The sequence below is a fragment of the Rhododendron vialii genome, chromosome 3a (assembly GCF_030253575.1).
Source record: "Rhododendron vialii isolate Sample 1 chromosome 3a, ASM3025357v1".
Lineage (NCBI taxonomy): Eukaryota > Viridiplantae > Streptophyta > Magnoliopsida > Ericales > Ericaceae > Rhododendron > Rhododendron vialii.
The window spans coordinates 9856130-9872167 of NC_080559.1; the positions used below are offsets into that span (position 1 = coordinate 9856130).

The 16038-nt window shown below is 40.4% G+C and overlaps 2 protein-coding genes across 8 annotated transcripts; one reads left to right on the forward strand and one right to left on the reverse strand.

The window, feature by feature from the left end:
* Window positions 1-486: 486 nt before the first annotated feature.
* On the reverse strand, window positions 487-15781 carry LOC131318373 (uncharacterized). 7 transcript variants are annotated; one of them, XR_009197670.1, is made up of 7 exons: window positions 15378-15781; window positions 12616-12714; window positions 10358-10462; window positions 3157-3271; window positions 2689-2981; window positions 1509-2469; window positions 487-1419 (listed from the first exon to the last, which is right to left on the reverse strand). XR_009197670.1 is itself a non-coding variant. In XM_058348074.1 (2 exons), exons 1-2 carry the CDS (start codon window positions 1608-1610, stop codon window positions 1078-1080), a joined length of 444 nt encoding a protein of 147 aa, XP_058204057.1. In that variant the 5' UTR covers window positions 1611-1645; the 3' UTR covers window positions 542-1077. The 7 variants fall into 7 exon arrangements, 1 of the variants encoding a protein (XP_058204057.1); XR_009197669.1 differs by lacking the exon at window positions 10358-10462; XR_009197672.1 differs by lacking the exon at window positions 3157-3271.
* Window positions 8091-9058, forward strand: LOC131318374 (uncharacterized). Its single transcript, XM_058348076.1, has 2 exons — window positions 8091-8574; window positions 8652-9058. The coding sequence occupies exons 1-2, from the start codon at window positions 8518-8520 to the stop codon at window positions 9030-9032; spliced, it is 438 nt and encodes a 145-aa protein (XP_058204059.1). The 5' UTR covers window positions 8091-8517; the 3' UTR covers window positions 9033-9058.
* Window positions 15782-16038: the final 257 nt, after the last annotated feature.

Here is a 16038-nt window from a genome sequence, read left to right on the forward strand (position 1 = left end):
AAAATGGTGTTGGAGGTGTTGGACTCGAGATCTCATGCCATCTTGCATACGTACTTCCGCAACAACTAAAAGCCTCTTTTCCACAGGTAAACAATCAAGAACATCCTCCAAGGTCTGTGGCAGTTACTGATACGGCGGAATTTATTCAACCAACTGGTAATGAGGAGGCAGTCGTGAAGCATTACGGGCAGCAATGGGCATGCAGGCCAGGAATGCAGGTGACCTCAAATGTATTTGCACACCCTTCAGCCAGTTTGACTCCGCAAGATTTTGGTGTTCGAATTATAGAAGCTAGACCTCCAAATTGATTATATGATCCTAATTGGTTATACGATCCTATTGGGAACAATAATTGTGGTTGTTATACCCTTCTGATAAAGTATCAGGTATTTGTCCTCCATAAAAAGATCAAAAGATATTTTAAGGGTGCGTTTGCTTAATTACCAATCTACTTTACTTCTAGCTACGAGCCTGTTTGCTAGCTAGTACAGTAGAAATTACTCCTACCATCAATAAAAAAGCTGAACATGAACATCACAGAAAGAGTAAAAAGTGCCCAATTGCCTAGATATGATATGAACCAGGACACTAAGTCCAGTAACCCTAATCAACAGTCCAGATTTAAAGTAACTCTTCCCGGGAAGAGTTTTGGTATTCTAGGGAAGAGTTCTGGACCATTGATTGGGTTTCTTGTTTTCTCTTTCCTGGAGGATCTGATTACAGAGATACTACCACAGATATTGAAGGAAGTACAAATGCTACCAATCTACTACACCATACCAGTTTAAATCCCACTGCCACTCAAGGCACCTTGTAAAGTACACGCCAAAATTGCCTTTTGCTTTGCAATGATCCAAGCTTTTCCGTCTTCAGTAGGAACCAAATTCGGATCAGTCATCATAATCTCTCTCGCTCCAATTTCATTTGTTCATAATCCGGTGTAACTGTGATCTGCATTCACTCTAGCTCCAGTTTGGCTTGAATTTTCAGTTCTTCTCGTTTATTCAACATCGTGATCTCTTGAATTTTCACTCTAGCTCCAGTTGCGAAATTCTGTAACGAATGATTTTATGGCATCTAACTCGTTGACATTCTTCTTTCGGCGAATGTTCTCTGCCGGTTTCGTCCAGAGGGTTGTGGTAGTTCATGTGATTCTTTGACAAATGGTGAATTCTCATCGTCGAGGCTTCCTGATCCTGCATTCGAACTTGGTGTAGTCGCTGGAGTAGAGGAATCTATTGTTTGATGAAGATCCACATTGAAACCTTCTACGTTCGTGTGTGCAGTTTTCTGTTTTTTCGATACTTGTTTCCCTCTGTAGTTAAGCCACTTTGGGGAGTCTTTGAGGAGTAACCAACAACCATCCCACTTAAAGTGGTGGCCTTCTGAATTATAATACGACTGGTTTGCAGCCCCTATCTACAAAAACAAAAATGAAACAAATAGAAATAAAAATTAGTCTACAATTTAAAAATAAAGAGTAGAATAGTTTACGAAAGGAAACTTACCGATTCTTCAACATTATAGCGGCTGGTCCGATTCCTCTCTATTGCGCACACACAATCAGAGTATTTGTTAACGCGGGATTGGATGACCGACCAGCGGTTCATCAAACCTGAGCTATATCTTTCTGTCTCCCAACCCAAGACGGTATTGAACTCGGCCAAAATTCGATCCCAAAACTTTGTTCTCAGTTGATCATCCGTCAAAGTAGCTGGATCTTCTGAGATACTTAACCATGCTTTACAGAGTGCTTCATCTTCATCCTTACTCCAATTAGGTTTTCTTACTCTTTGCTGCACTTGTCCTTTTTGTTTTGTGCACTGGGAGATCAAAATTCATAAGTTTGAGACATTGATGATTTTGTGAAATCAAATAAAGGAACAAGGTGACAGGATATATACACTAGCTCAGTAGTCCCCTGTAGCAACATCTTAGTACACACTTGGGAATCAAATGTTAGTGATGTTTGAGAGTTGCACTGTTGCTTGAATCTAGTGTTAACAAAAGAGGTCTCTTATCCATTTTCTGGAAGACATGCATCAATATAAGTTTGGCAATGATTTTTGGGAATTTTTTTCCTATTCCTAACCATGGAATGAATCCAAAGGTTGCGGGTTCAACACCTTTTGAAAGAAACCGTGCAACGGCCTTGAATTTTAAATGCAGTCTCAATGTCTGTTTTGTTGCAATGCAAATATCAAATATGCGTTGCAACGTAAATATAGAGTATACCGGGTGGCCCACAGTGGTTAGCTAAAATGCTAGCCGCAGTTAACATCTGAGAATGTTAACAGCTTATGCAACAAGCCAAACAGGAATGCATGGTAAACACACAGAAGACAAGGATTCCAAGTTCACAGGGTCCTTGAAAGCATCACTTCAGTTCAGATGCTCTCATACCAAATCCCAAATAGCTTGGCCTGACTTTAAAATGGGGCCCTAGCAAGGAGATATCAGTACCCAAACCTACCAAAAAAGAATCAAACAATCTCACAAGACCCCATCCAATAAAGCCCAATAGGAAAAATGAGAAACAAAAGATGCTCAAGTAAGCGGAGGCCATTGTATGACTTATAAGATCATACCGTCAATTTCCCTTTTGTTTCCAACTGACAATTGATAAAAATCCCCCAAAATTAAAAAGCTAAAGTCTATCATGTTGATTGGGGAGGAAAGAAGCAATACCTTTGATTGAGATAGAGGACATCAATGGAACGGGGAGTAGGGTCCGGAGACCAATTGGGAAGCAAGAAGGGTCGGGTTGAGGACACCACCACCACTGCCGCCACCAGGAATGGAGGGTTTGGAGATCTCTCCAGGCTGTCTTGAACGGCTGCGGCCACGGTGCACGTGGCGCTTGCAATACTTTTGGCCAGCCACCACATCCCTTGAGCAGCGCCACTTCTTGCCATCAGTCCTCCGGCACCGTCCCGGCTCCGGATCTTTCGCAGCTCTTCCCTAGTACCCTTATTCTAACACTAGTTTAACATGTGAACAGAAACAGTGTAAGCCAGAGTTACCATATAATATTGCCGCCACTAATAAACATACATATTGGAAATATAGATCCAAGTGCGGAATCAATTCAAGAAAGCAAGCAAAGAGGCTTGATAGTGAAAGACAAGTAAACTTCGATAAGTTTAGTAGATTTACTTGTAAGTCATCGGTAGATGCTATCCACTGATGGTTACAGAACTTGTCCTGAGTTTTGTACCACCTTTCCAGGGTGTTGCCAAAGGGTTGACTGAGAAGCTATTAACTCTCTCATCTACACACACACACACACACAGAGAGGCTGTTGAAAAGCCAAACCTAGCTGTTCTCAAGAACGCCTAGAAGGCTGGAAGATACCAATCAACAAAAACACTGTACAGCCAGCAAAGTGACATCTCCAACTATGCGAAGTAGTGCTGACTAGGGAAGGGAGAGTAGAATACGTGATCAAAAAAAAGGAGTAGAATACGTGATCGCCTCTCTCTCTCTCCGCGTCTCTACTTTCCTCGTTCCGCTAGGGTTTTTCTACTGCGCACTAACTCGGTTCCATTCAAGGTAATGTAATTTCAGTTCCTCATGAGTAATATGCTTTGTTTGGGTTCTACTCTCTTTTCACCTTTCATATGCTTTGTTTGTGTTTGCTTGTGTAATATGCTTTGTCCGTTGTGGATGTGATTTAGGATTTCCTACAATGCACAAGATCTGGGTGGATCCTTTAGGATTTCCCGTTTTGGTTCCAGATGGTTTATCCTGTGATGCATTTTCTTGGTTTCTCCTGTGATTTGTTTTGCATATGAACTGCATTTTGCATCAATCTATTTTGCATATGAACTGCATTTTGCATCGAGGGGGTGTGAGATTTAGGATTTGAGATTTAGGAGATCTGGGTGGATCTCAGACTCTACATCGTATTTTGTTTTCATATAACTTTTCACAATTAGGGGTTATTTAAGATAAGCGTCATTGAGAATCTGTTCAAACAACTGCAAAGTGATGGACCACTTAGATTTGTATCCGTTTTTCTCCGTAGGTAACAATGGACCTGGACCACGACTGTTACCTTTGCACGCTACCGCTTTCGCCAGGGCAGTATATCGAAGTTACTACTTGCGGGCACACTTTCATGCACAGTGTAGTCATGATTCACGATTGGACGACGTACAAGCCAGGAGGGTGCATACTTGCGCTGTGTGCAAACATGAAGGATACGATATTGAGGTACATTACCTCAACCAGCCCCTACCCCTACCCGCCCCACCTGCACCGGAGGCCGCCAAGGCCGAGGGCGGATGGGTCCAATGCTGAGGCCGCCGAGGCGGATAGGTACCAGGCGGATGACCCAATCTATGGGCCCAGGCCGATGGCCCATATGGGGCCGATTGCGAGGCCCACTGAGAGGCCCATATGAATGGGGATGGGGAGACGTAAACGTATATGTACGGGGATGGGGAGGCTGGGGATGAGAAGGCTGATGCTTATTGTTAAGGAATCTGTAGTGGGCCGAAATATCCGAAGATTCAAAGGGTGCAAAGGGATCACAAGGTGAACCCACTTTTCAGTTGTCTCAATTTGTCTGTAAGTCGGGTTAGGACCGAGCACTGGAAGGGCTTCAGCTGCCTCGCCGAGCTTCTCCAACGCATCTGAACGTTTGTATCGTTTAACACTCGAAAAGATATTCTATTCCTTGGCAATGCATCTTTGAAATCTACCAGTCTGAATAATTTGATTCTATTAGTATTAGTCTGATTATTTTAGAGAAAATACAGTAAAAGGGACCCCAACCCACCATCGAAGACAAAAGTTTTTAAGATAATACCAGGATAAATATGAGCATAAATAATCGGAATGCATAGAGGAACCTACACCCCCAGCAATACAGGGGCAGTGCTACCCTTTGGCAAGTAGTCAACTATTCTCCTCATGTATACTTGCTAACATATTAGTCTATGTTTGTGTTGACCTCAATCCATTTCCCACTACGTTGAACACCCAATCAACTATATTCCCACATTTTGAACACCCAACTCAAGTCCACGTGTTCATTGAGTTGTTCCAAAGGATCATACGGACCAGGTATAGCTTATTTAAATTTTAGTTAATCCAGATCAGCACCACGTGTTCGTCCCTCTCGACTGGTTTGATATGACAAAGTTGCCACAGAAAACCAAATGAACATGACTAAAAGGGAGATAAAACCCATATCATGTTTGTTAAGTCACCAAATTGTCCCAAAGGCTTAATTCCTTAATAGGCAAAAAAATACGTATCAAGGTACCCAACAATTTTGCGCCAAAGATATTGAAAATGTAAATGTACTGTCTACAATGATTTGCAGCTATACTATCCTAGCCTGCTACTATTAACTTAATTTTGCCACTCAGGTGCCAATTGTTGCTGCCCAAGGTTTGAATAGTCTATTCTTGCAGGCAATGATATGTGAAAACGTGACAGTTGTGTTTTCTACCTCCCAGTTAGTAAATTCTACATCCATGCAAGTTTTTCTTGAAGGCGCTTTTAGCAACTCTTCTTTTGTGCATTTTTGTATCTCTGTGGTTAATAGAATCATTAAAAAAAACCCATTCATTCAACTTTCAATTGGACCAAATCCTAACAAACAATATCCATAGCAGCAGGAATGGACATAAAAGTCCAGTCATATGAGTAGGAGGAAGAGCAAACTAGTATCTTACACAATTAGGACATGAGTTGTGCTACAGGTGCAGCAACCCACGTACAGCAGCCACGTACAGATCCATTTTGCACCCGTCTCGAGTCTCACAAAAATGATCGGAGCCACTCATTCTGTTTAGAATTTATTGTTTAGGGTCCCTGTAAAAAATCATCTCAATCCAATACCGGTTAGGGCGTTTACGAATCATCCAACTTTGCTCCAGAAATTCAAGCCAAATTCTAAAGCAAAGTTGTATGATTTGTAAACGCCCTTGCGATATTGGATTGAGATGATTTTTTATAGAGACCCTAAACAATATATTTTGAATAAAATGAGCAGCTTCGATCATTTTTGTGGGACCTGAGACGGGTGCAAAATGAATCTGTGCGCGGTTGCTGTAAAGGGTTTGCTGTACACCTAGCATTTCTGATTAGGACACTACTCTTTCGCTTGCAGCCATGTCCTAAAGGACCTTTAGTCTACCTATTTATCATGACACTCATATGGCTCAATAGTTCCATATGCAGATCCAACATTGTGTCAGCTTAAAACTGTTGCACTACATTGGTAAGGATCCTATTAACACTCTTGATGTAGTATTAGCATTCTTAAAAATGACGAAGGTAAATCAAACTTTATGCAGTGAGGGCAAATAATTTGTGTTGACCTCACTAAGTGCCACTCAACAAATTCCCACTGCCTCACAGTTCATGGCATATGTTCCACGCAGATAGGGCACAATCTGATGATTCTAGAAACCAAAGCAAAATTGTTGAATACCCCTAATGCTCTGATGAGAAAACCTAAGATATTTCACATATTATTATGATCAAGATTAACACCAGCAATACAACCCAAACAAGAATAGGTTCACAAAACATTATGTCCAAGTAGTATTTTCCAACAATTACAAGAACACAACCTATGATGCACCGACACAGACACGGACACCGAAACCGGGACACGGAAATTCTAAAAAAATGGGGACACGGACACGGCGGGGAACACGCCACGTGTATATTTATTTATTTATATATATAAATAAATAAATAATTATAGTTTGGCACCCAAAAATTTTTAAAAAAAATACAGTTTGACCCCCAATTTTTTCAAAAATTACAGTTTGGCCCCCAATTTTATTTAAAAAATTGCAGTTTGGCTCCTGCCGTGTCCCAATCGGTGTCCCCGCCGTGTCCCCAGACGTGTCCCCGTGAAAAATTCAAATTAAATTATGGGACACGCCACGTGGCGTATCCCGTACATGTCCCCGTGTCCGACACTGTGATACCTCAACCTCTAGAGGTGTCGGTGCTTCATAGGTCACAACAATTACTAATCCTTGAATCAGATTAGAATTCAAAGTGCAAAGCAAATACAAAAACCACTTAGTACTTAGAACCACATTTGGAATGACGACACTTAGCAAGATCACTTAGACACTTCACCCCTTAAATTTGCACCCGTCACTAGTGCATTTGGGGCAGATCGGTTGGCCGCATAAACACCAATTTTCTACCGAACGTGTCCCAAAGTCCAAATTATGTTCATTCTTATAGTCAGCACGAAATCCACGATATTGTTCCTCGATTTCATTTTCAAAGGCTTCTGAATATTCCTCATCACCGAACAATTCATCCCTAACAGAATCCACACAAGCTTTAAATGTCATTTGGATCTCCTCTTCAGCTTCAATCTCCACAAAGTGCATTCCATCATCACAATAGAGAGACAGATCAAAGCATGTGTTTGTGAGATCAAGACCACAACTATTGCAGAAATTATCGCCCCGGATAACATTTATATTCATTATCTCAACAACACCATCCTACAAAATTAAAAAAAGCTAATTTAGAATAGAAGTATACTTGAAAATATAACCAATAACCAACTAGAGAGGAATCCAAAATACCTAAAAAAAAACCGGCTAGGACTCTCTCCAAATCAGCCAAAATCTTGTTGCAACACATTGCAGCCGACCCTTACTTATAGTGGTTCTATAGTCAAATGCGTTTACAAAGCATTTGAAACGAAACCGAAGATGACCAATCAACATAGAATTAGAACAAAATATTACACCCACGACCACCATTTTGACATAAAAATCACCCATCATTGAGGTGTCAAAGAATTTCTTCAACAAAGAGTCTAAATGACCTATGCAAGCAGGACTTACTTCTTCACTCAAAGGAATATTTATTTGAAACACAGCATGGAGACAGAGAGAGAATCAAATTTATAATTTGCATATGACAACACCAAATTTGTTTCATTTGGTTCAAAAAAATAACAAACTAGAAATTAAGTTTCAAGTGGAAGACGCTTTCAGTTATGTACCCTAAGGCTAAAGCCATAGGATAATCGAGCAAGAAGCAGTGGAGGAATCCACATTGAAAAAATTCTGATAGGATACTAGATTTTTGGTCAATGTGAATTCCTCCACTGCTTCTCGCTTGATTACCTTATGGCTTTAGCCTTAGGGTACAGAATTGAAAGCGTCTCCAACTTAAAACCTAATTCCCAGTTTGTTCTGTTTTTGGAGGCAAATTGTACAAATTTGGTGTTGTCATATGCAAATTACAAATTGGATTCTCTCTTCGTTCTCCATGCTATGTTCCAAATAGACATTCCTTTCAGTGAAGAAGTAAGTCCTGCTTACATAGGCCATTTAGATTCTTTGTTGAAGAAATTCTTTCCCACCTCAATGATGGGTGATTTTTATGTCAAAATGGTGGTCGTGGGTGGAAGATTTTGTTCTAATTCTATGTTGATTGGTCATCTTCGGTCTCGTTTCAAATGCTCTGTAAACGAATTTGACCATAGAACCACTATTAAGTAAGGATGCGGCTGCAATGTGTTGCAACAAGATTTTGGCTTATTTGGAGAGTCCTATCAGATTTTTTTCTCAGGTATTTTGGATTTCTCTCTAGTTGGTTATATTTTCAAGTATACTTCTATTCTATATTAGCTTGTTTTAATTTTTTAGGACGATGTTTTTGAGATAATGAATATAAATGTTATCTGGGGCAATAATTCCTGCAATAGTTGTTGTGTTGATCTCACAAACACATGCTTTGATGCTTCTCTCTATCGTGATGATGGGATGCACTTTGTGGAGATTGAAGCTGGAGATGAGATCCAAATGGCATTTAAAGCTCGTGTGGATTGTGTAAGGGATGAATTGTTCGGTGAGGAGGAATATTCAGAAGCTTTGAAAATGAAATGGAGGAACAATATCTCGAATTTCCTGCTGACTATAAGGCTGAACATAATTTGGACTTTGGGCCACGAGCGGTTGAAAACTGGTGCTTATGTGGCCAACCTATCTACCCCAAATGCGCAAGTGGGTGCAGATGGTGTAAAATGAAGGGGCTGAAAGAAGGTGAAGTATGTAGAGAGAAAGTTATGTTTTGAAGATTGGATAGGTTTAAGTCTTTTTTTTTTTTTTGGCTAACTTTTCACATTGAAGTATTGAACCGTCTAAGTCGTCTTCTTTTTTTTAATATATATCTGACCCTGAAACCGATAGGCTAGTTAGAGTAACCATTTGCTTCAGTGGGTAGTTGGTTGGAATAGTTTGATTTGGTTGGTGCAATCAAAATTTTTCAAAGAATAAAAAAATCCATTTTCGTAACAAAAACCACATTAGATTTGGGAAAGAATTCACATTAGATTAGGGAAAGAAAGAAAGAAATCTCCTTTCCCGAACTGTTCCGTTCACCCTTTTTCTTCCAATCATCCATCAATATATTTCCTTGGTCTATATCGGTTTGGCTTAATGGCGAGTGATGATTGGTGGAATGGTGGTGGTTTGGACCTCATTGTTTCCACCTAAGATCTACTGCTAGGTGCTCTCGGTTTAGGCCTAACGGCTAAGGGAAAACCTCATGGCCACCGGTGGTTTTGGTTCTCTTTGCTGAGCTCATAAGGGGATGACGATGCGGTGGCACGCAGCGGCGGTTCTTGGCCTGTCTTTGAGGAGTTTCGTCTTCTCCTTGGCGGTGGAGGCCGTCGGCGATTGCTGCTGTCTCTAGATCCAGATCTTTCGGCCGTGGTTGGGTTTTTCCGATGGTGGTTTGGTGGTGGCAGTTTTGGGTTGTTGTGCTGTTAGGTTGTGGTTTTAGATTTTGGATTGTTTTGGGTGTTTTCTGGTGTTACGTGAACTAGTGTTCCAAGCGTGGTTCTTATGCGGCTGGCAATGCTCCAACCGTTTTTGGGATTGGCGACATACGGCTAGCTGGTTCACGGCGGTCTTTGGTGCTTTGCAACAGCGGCTACGGAGTACGGATACCAGTTTTCCGCTTTAGGGTTTGGATGTGATTTGGGCTTAATTGCTGGGTTTATACCTGGTACTTGGGCTTTAGGCCTTTTTAGGTGTTTAGGTTGCGTCACTTGTGAATTGTATTGCTTTATCTGGGCTTTAAGGCCTTTTAGGTGATGGGCTTTGTCTCTAGGGTTTTTCTCTTTGTGGGTCTCGGATGGGCACTTGTTGCCCTTCTCCTTCTCCCTTTGATCTTTGTATTCACTTTTCGCCGTTCAAAAAAAAAAAATTTGGGAAAGAAATTAGTGGTGCCAAAAAACAGTCATAGATTACCCAAATCAAACAAAAACCAAGTAAAAAAGAAAACTCAACAAGGAGATTGGGGATATTTTTTAAAAAGCCCAGAGATTAGGAAGAAGACGACTTCATACCCGTTGAGACCTCAAACCAATTGAAATGTGGGCTAGGGCTACCTAGAGTGAGATGCATATTGATTTGTTTGGAACACTTTGCAGTAGCAAGTCGCCGAACACTGCCTTAGTAATTTACATGAACAATGAATTTATCTAAAATGGTAACATTTTGCACTTTAGACTACTGTTTATTCACCCAAACTCCTGTAGATTCACCATCAGGGTAAAATTGGCATTCAAAACAAGATAAACAATACTTTAGCCCAAGTATGGCTCAAAAGTGAAACATCCTGACCAATCACATTGATTAGTCTACAATGAAAAAGTAAACCATTTCAAACTCTTTTTACCCCTTTTTTTTTAACTTCTTATTAGTTTGTCTTGGTTGGCAGTTTTGATTATCAACTAGTATTAAAAAAAAAAAGGTTGCATATATTGTTGGATTGAATTAGCATAGCAATCCCAATCAACTGGGGAGCCTACCCGACCTAAAATGTTTGGAAACACCGAAAGAGTTCCTTATTGAATAGTACTCATATGCATCCCTATTATAAAAAGACTCAAAAGTTGGTACCAAAACAAGAATGTTGGAGTATCTTAAGAGACGATCCGAATCATAAAGTCTGAGGCATCAATCGTATTTTAATTATTTCAGCATTTGATTGGCATGTAAAAAAATGTAAGAACTAAAAAAATGCGTAAAGTTTTTGGTACATAGCATGGATTCAATGTCCTTTCACAATTTTTTTTTTCCCCCTTAACCTTGACAAGCCTATGGACGGATCCCAATACGAATTCTGAAGAAACAGGCCGGAACTGAGCTACAAGACAGACCTCAGAAATGCCTCTCGGGAATGCTGTTTTATGGGCTGCAACAGGCCAGCCCGTTCAGTTGCCATTGCCCATTAGTATAGCATAAAGGTGAGATTGATTTTGTTCACACTAAATAGAGGGTAAACAATACCCTCATTCCTATTCATTGAAATGGTGCGAATCTCATAAAAAATAATCTCATCCTTACCAAAATGTATTGCATGGGTGGAACCTACACGATGTCAACCAATAGTAGTGAGTGTAATATGAACATGCTCCAACTACGGCTCCAGCTCAGACCATTTCTTCGACAGACCAAGTCCAGATGACCCAATAACCAGCTCTCCACTAGTAAGTTAATTCACAAGCAACCCTCTTTATACTATTGAATCAAAACAATTGACTATTACCGGTTGTTCAAACTCATGGGACCCTGGACTTCCTAATCAATGTTCTCTAGAAATCGAACTTCATAACAGACAGAGATAGAGAAATGGAGACACGAGAGTCCTGCCTGACAAACCATCTTTCTCGATATAGTGCACTTTACCAATCACCATTAAATTGGACTTGTGAACATAGTTCGGCAATAGTAAAGTATAATTGAATAACTAAGGCCAATGATCATTTTCAAACTAAAATCTAAAGAAACAGTTCAATGCATGCAGACAGCATGCCTACATAAAATTTATTCGCCCTTTCTTAGAGCTAAGCCCCTATTAGAAGAGATGCTATGGGGCGCACACAATTTGAAAACTAAAAGGCATACACAAAAACTACTTTAATGACCCAAGGTTCAACTCACCTATAAAATGAAGAGAAAATATTGTTGTAAACAAGTGTTACGGAGCTCAATCTTGGCCGTTTGGACGATCCGGATTAAAGATAAACTATTAACGGTAAGAAATATTTATTACCAGTCAAAGATTAAAAACATATTTCAACCATTGATTGCTGAAACGGACGGCTGAGATCGCTGAGCTCCGTAAAGAGCTTTTGCAACGGCTCCGTAAATAAGTTTCTCTCTAAAATGAAATGGAACTATGAATGTACACTAGGCCATATCACATACGTTTCGGAAGTCAAGGTGGAAACTCAGAAGGCATGAAAGGCTCAGTGCCACAACTTCAGCCTTTAGGATAGAAGTACAACGAAAGCAAAGCCAAAGCTAAACTTATGAGAGTAAAATAATGGCTGTGTACCTTGTGCAGACATCCCACATGCATAACCACTTACATCGAGGAGAGCCAAGAAGATGACTTAAAACCCATCGTGGGATCATATGTTTCCATCAAAACGTTTTGACATCATTTTTTCCTTCACAATTTGTTCCCTTTTCAGTTCTCAATTTTATATAGGTATCTCTATGTAAGTACTAAGGGCCAAGTGTAGAACGAGAAAAGTAGAAAAACACAAAAACAATATGCAGAGAACATATTGACATGAGACTACATAGTACATACCATCCTTTCTCTTTGCTTCTTCTTCTCAGCTTTCATTGAATACAAGTCAAGTGGCACACCTTGAGAATTTCCTTCTCAATCTTCTTTTGCCATACAAATCTGCAAACCCAATATTTTCAACAATCATTTCATCAAAATAGAAGAATACATCTTAGCAATATCTCATCTTTGTGACTTTATCTCTTGTTTATTATCCTATCACCAGACAGGAAGTTTAACCTATGGAAGGAGTTAGGATTTCCAAGGGCAGTGAGGTGGAAAGGACACTTAACTTCAGACTTCCCTCTCTTCTTTACCTTTTATTTTTTTTCCTAGAACGTAAACTGAAAATACCCCTCATTTTGGACTCTACAAATCAAGGCTTATGCATACAGCAAAGGAAATATACAAGAATTTATGTATACAGAAAAGTAAAGAATGACAAATACTCAAACTGGGCAAAGCTACAGATACAGCTCAGTTGTATCTCAGAATTGTAGAGGAAGTTAGGGGTTTTTTGAGCTCCAGAGGAATGATGAAGCCATTTCAGATCAATAAAGCCTTCTGCTCAAAATGGGAGCTATCTGAAAGGATCTCGAGGCATTCGTTATTGTTTGGTACTTAGGAATGAGGATACATGCTGTCTAGTGTTGTTTAGCTGGTGATGTTGTGTTGTTTGGGGCTTCCTTATCTCCTAACTGTGTATTCTGTTTGTTTGACTTAATACTAGTCTTGCACTTTATCAAAAAAAAAGTATAGCAAATAGTTTATTTCTTTGTTCATGGGTTAACCTGCCATTTGAAATACTGTGAAGAATATCCTAAGTTTTTTACTGATATTGGATGAAGGGGGGTTTGGCACGTGTTCTATTATCATCCAGGAATATTTAGTTGTGTCACTTGTGTCATTGAGTCTTTACCTATGCTATAGGGTTATCAAATTTAGCGAGTAGTAACCAAAAGTCGTACTCCGTAATATTTTAGTTGGAAATTTAACCTACTGGGTTAGGATTGCTAATTGGTGAAATAGGGACACAAAACTCTCTGTCACAACTTCAACAGAGCTTTTCAGCAAGTTATGACTTCCTTGGATCGCATCAAGCAACCAAAGGGTAAGGGTAAAACTTAAGGCGTTCTAGGAGTGGCTTCTATCGCTTTCATCTGCTTTTCCTCCTTTCTTATTTCAATATTATGATCATGCATCTCCAATTGTTGACATGCTATCTGGCTAGCTATTGCTATAACATACAAACTAAACCAAACCAATCGCATCGAATTACCATGCTATAGGATTGTTATTCCATGGAGTGATGCCATTCAGTCTAAACTTTTCACACAAAGAAAATTGATGATGCTATTTGGGGTCCTAGAGAGAGAGAGAGAGACACACACACACACACACAGAGAAAGAGAGAGAAATACTCTTGATGACTTTTACCTAGTAATCTTGAGCTACACTTGGCACCAAGATTTTCTATAGCCTATAGGTACAAATGGCGCCCCAAATAGCATAGCATTGGAGCACTAAATTTTGAAACTTCATGCTAGCTGCTAGGTATAGCGAGGGCAAGCCAAATAGAAGCCCAATGGAGAAGCAATAAGCCATTAAAGTACGGAACCAAATATATTTTCCTCTTTTCGTAAACATTAGACCAACCCTAGAATTTTACCTCGAATTACCTCAGAATGCAACCATCTAAACAAATCTGAGCTTTTATAGCTCTCAGTTGTCATAAATTACAGTTCCTATCCTGTGACTTGGGAGATTTTCTAGCATCTACTACTAAACCTCCAGCATCTAAATCAACCAGGGTGATCATGTTTCCAAATTCCAATGCGGCTGACGGGTAAAAGCACCCACAAATCCAACTTCAAACTACGTTCATTTTTTCTTTTCCATGTGTCTAGTGCTACTTATAAAGCAGGTAAGCCACTCTCACTCCTTGTTGTACTTTATAGACACATGCTGCCTAAACAAGCCCATGTCTATTGATCCCTGAAATACCAACCTCTTTCCTAACCAAAATAGGCAAGGAGGTTTCACATAAGTACCCTTGGTAGTAGTTTGAGGATCAGTCAGCCAGATGGACCAGATCAACTAAAACTTAAAATCATAATAGAAGAACTCCAGTGCAAGATTTTATGCTCGGGTTTGAGTCATTATGAATACAAACATTGTCTCGTAAGTCAGTCAAACCATATGTTTCCAGCAGCATCAACTTAAATCTACAGCAGAATTGAGAACTCTCGCCGAGCAGAAGAAAAGAAAACTGCAATCGACTCCATAAAGCATAAATTCTCTCTGCAAATTAAAATCCACGCCCTTCAATCTTCAACATTAATAGGTACTTACGCACTTCCTTGTCATTACATGGGTTCCGTATATCAGTACACATAGGCCTATAGAATATAGACACATAATACTGTAGGGTGCAAACGAGCCGAGCCGAGCTTCATCGTGTTCGAGGTCGACTCGTTTACTTAACAAGCCTAAAACTCGAGCTTGACGAGCCGAGCCGAGCTAATTTACCTAACAAGCCTCTTTACCTAACAAGCCTTTTAAAGGAGCCGAGCATTTGAGTGTCGAGCTCAGCTCATTTAGTAAACGAGCATAAAACCCGAGCTCGAGCTCGTGTACTCAACGAGTCGAGCCGAGCCGAGCCTTAATGAGCTGAGCCGAGCCACGAGCTACTCACAAGCAGATCGGTTCGTTTGCGGCCCTATTTAATGATTGCCCTATTTAATGATTATACGGACGCAAATAACGGAAGTAAAATGACTTACTTCTCGTTGAGATTAGAATCGCCAAAGGGGTTGGAATCGTTCGAATAACCAGACACCCGCCTTCAATTTCTTCGCGACTTTAATAAAGTGCCTAAAAAAAGCACCAAACTTCACCTAAAAATCAAACAATAAAAAAGAAGCAGGGGAAAAAAAAGAAGCAATTGAATCCTAAAAACCTTCGAAGACGTTCTCTTCCTCCGCCTTCCATCGTCGCTGTCCTCAGAATCATCGAATCGAGGCGTCGTCGGCTGCGACTCCGCTGCGAAGGCGAGTCCCGGCTGTCCAAGTCGGGCTCGGATGCGGGCGCTGGGTCGGAGTCTGGTCGTCTTGTTCTTCTTTTGCGTGAGGATGAGGTTTCTGGCTTGCTCTAGCTGCTTCCCCAAGTCTGGAGCGAATGGAAGAGTGAGGTTAGGGATGGCAACGGGGAGGGTCGGGGTGGATACCACTGTTCCCGTCCCCGATCCCCGAACTCAAATTACTCCTCATCCCCGCCCCAATCCCCACCGGGATTTATTTTTACCCTCCATTTCCGCTCCAAACAGGAAACGGAAATCCCCATGGGGAATCGGGGATCCAAAGATCCCAAAACTTAAAAAAAAAAAATCACCTGCCATAAAATACGAATCGATAAACTAAATTAAAAAATAATAATAATAATCTA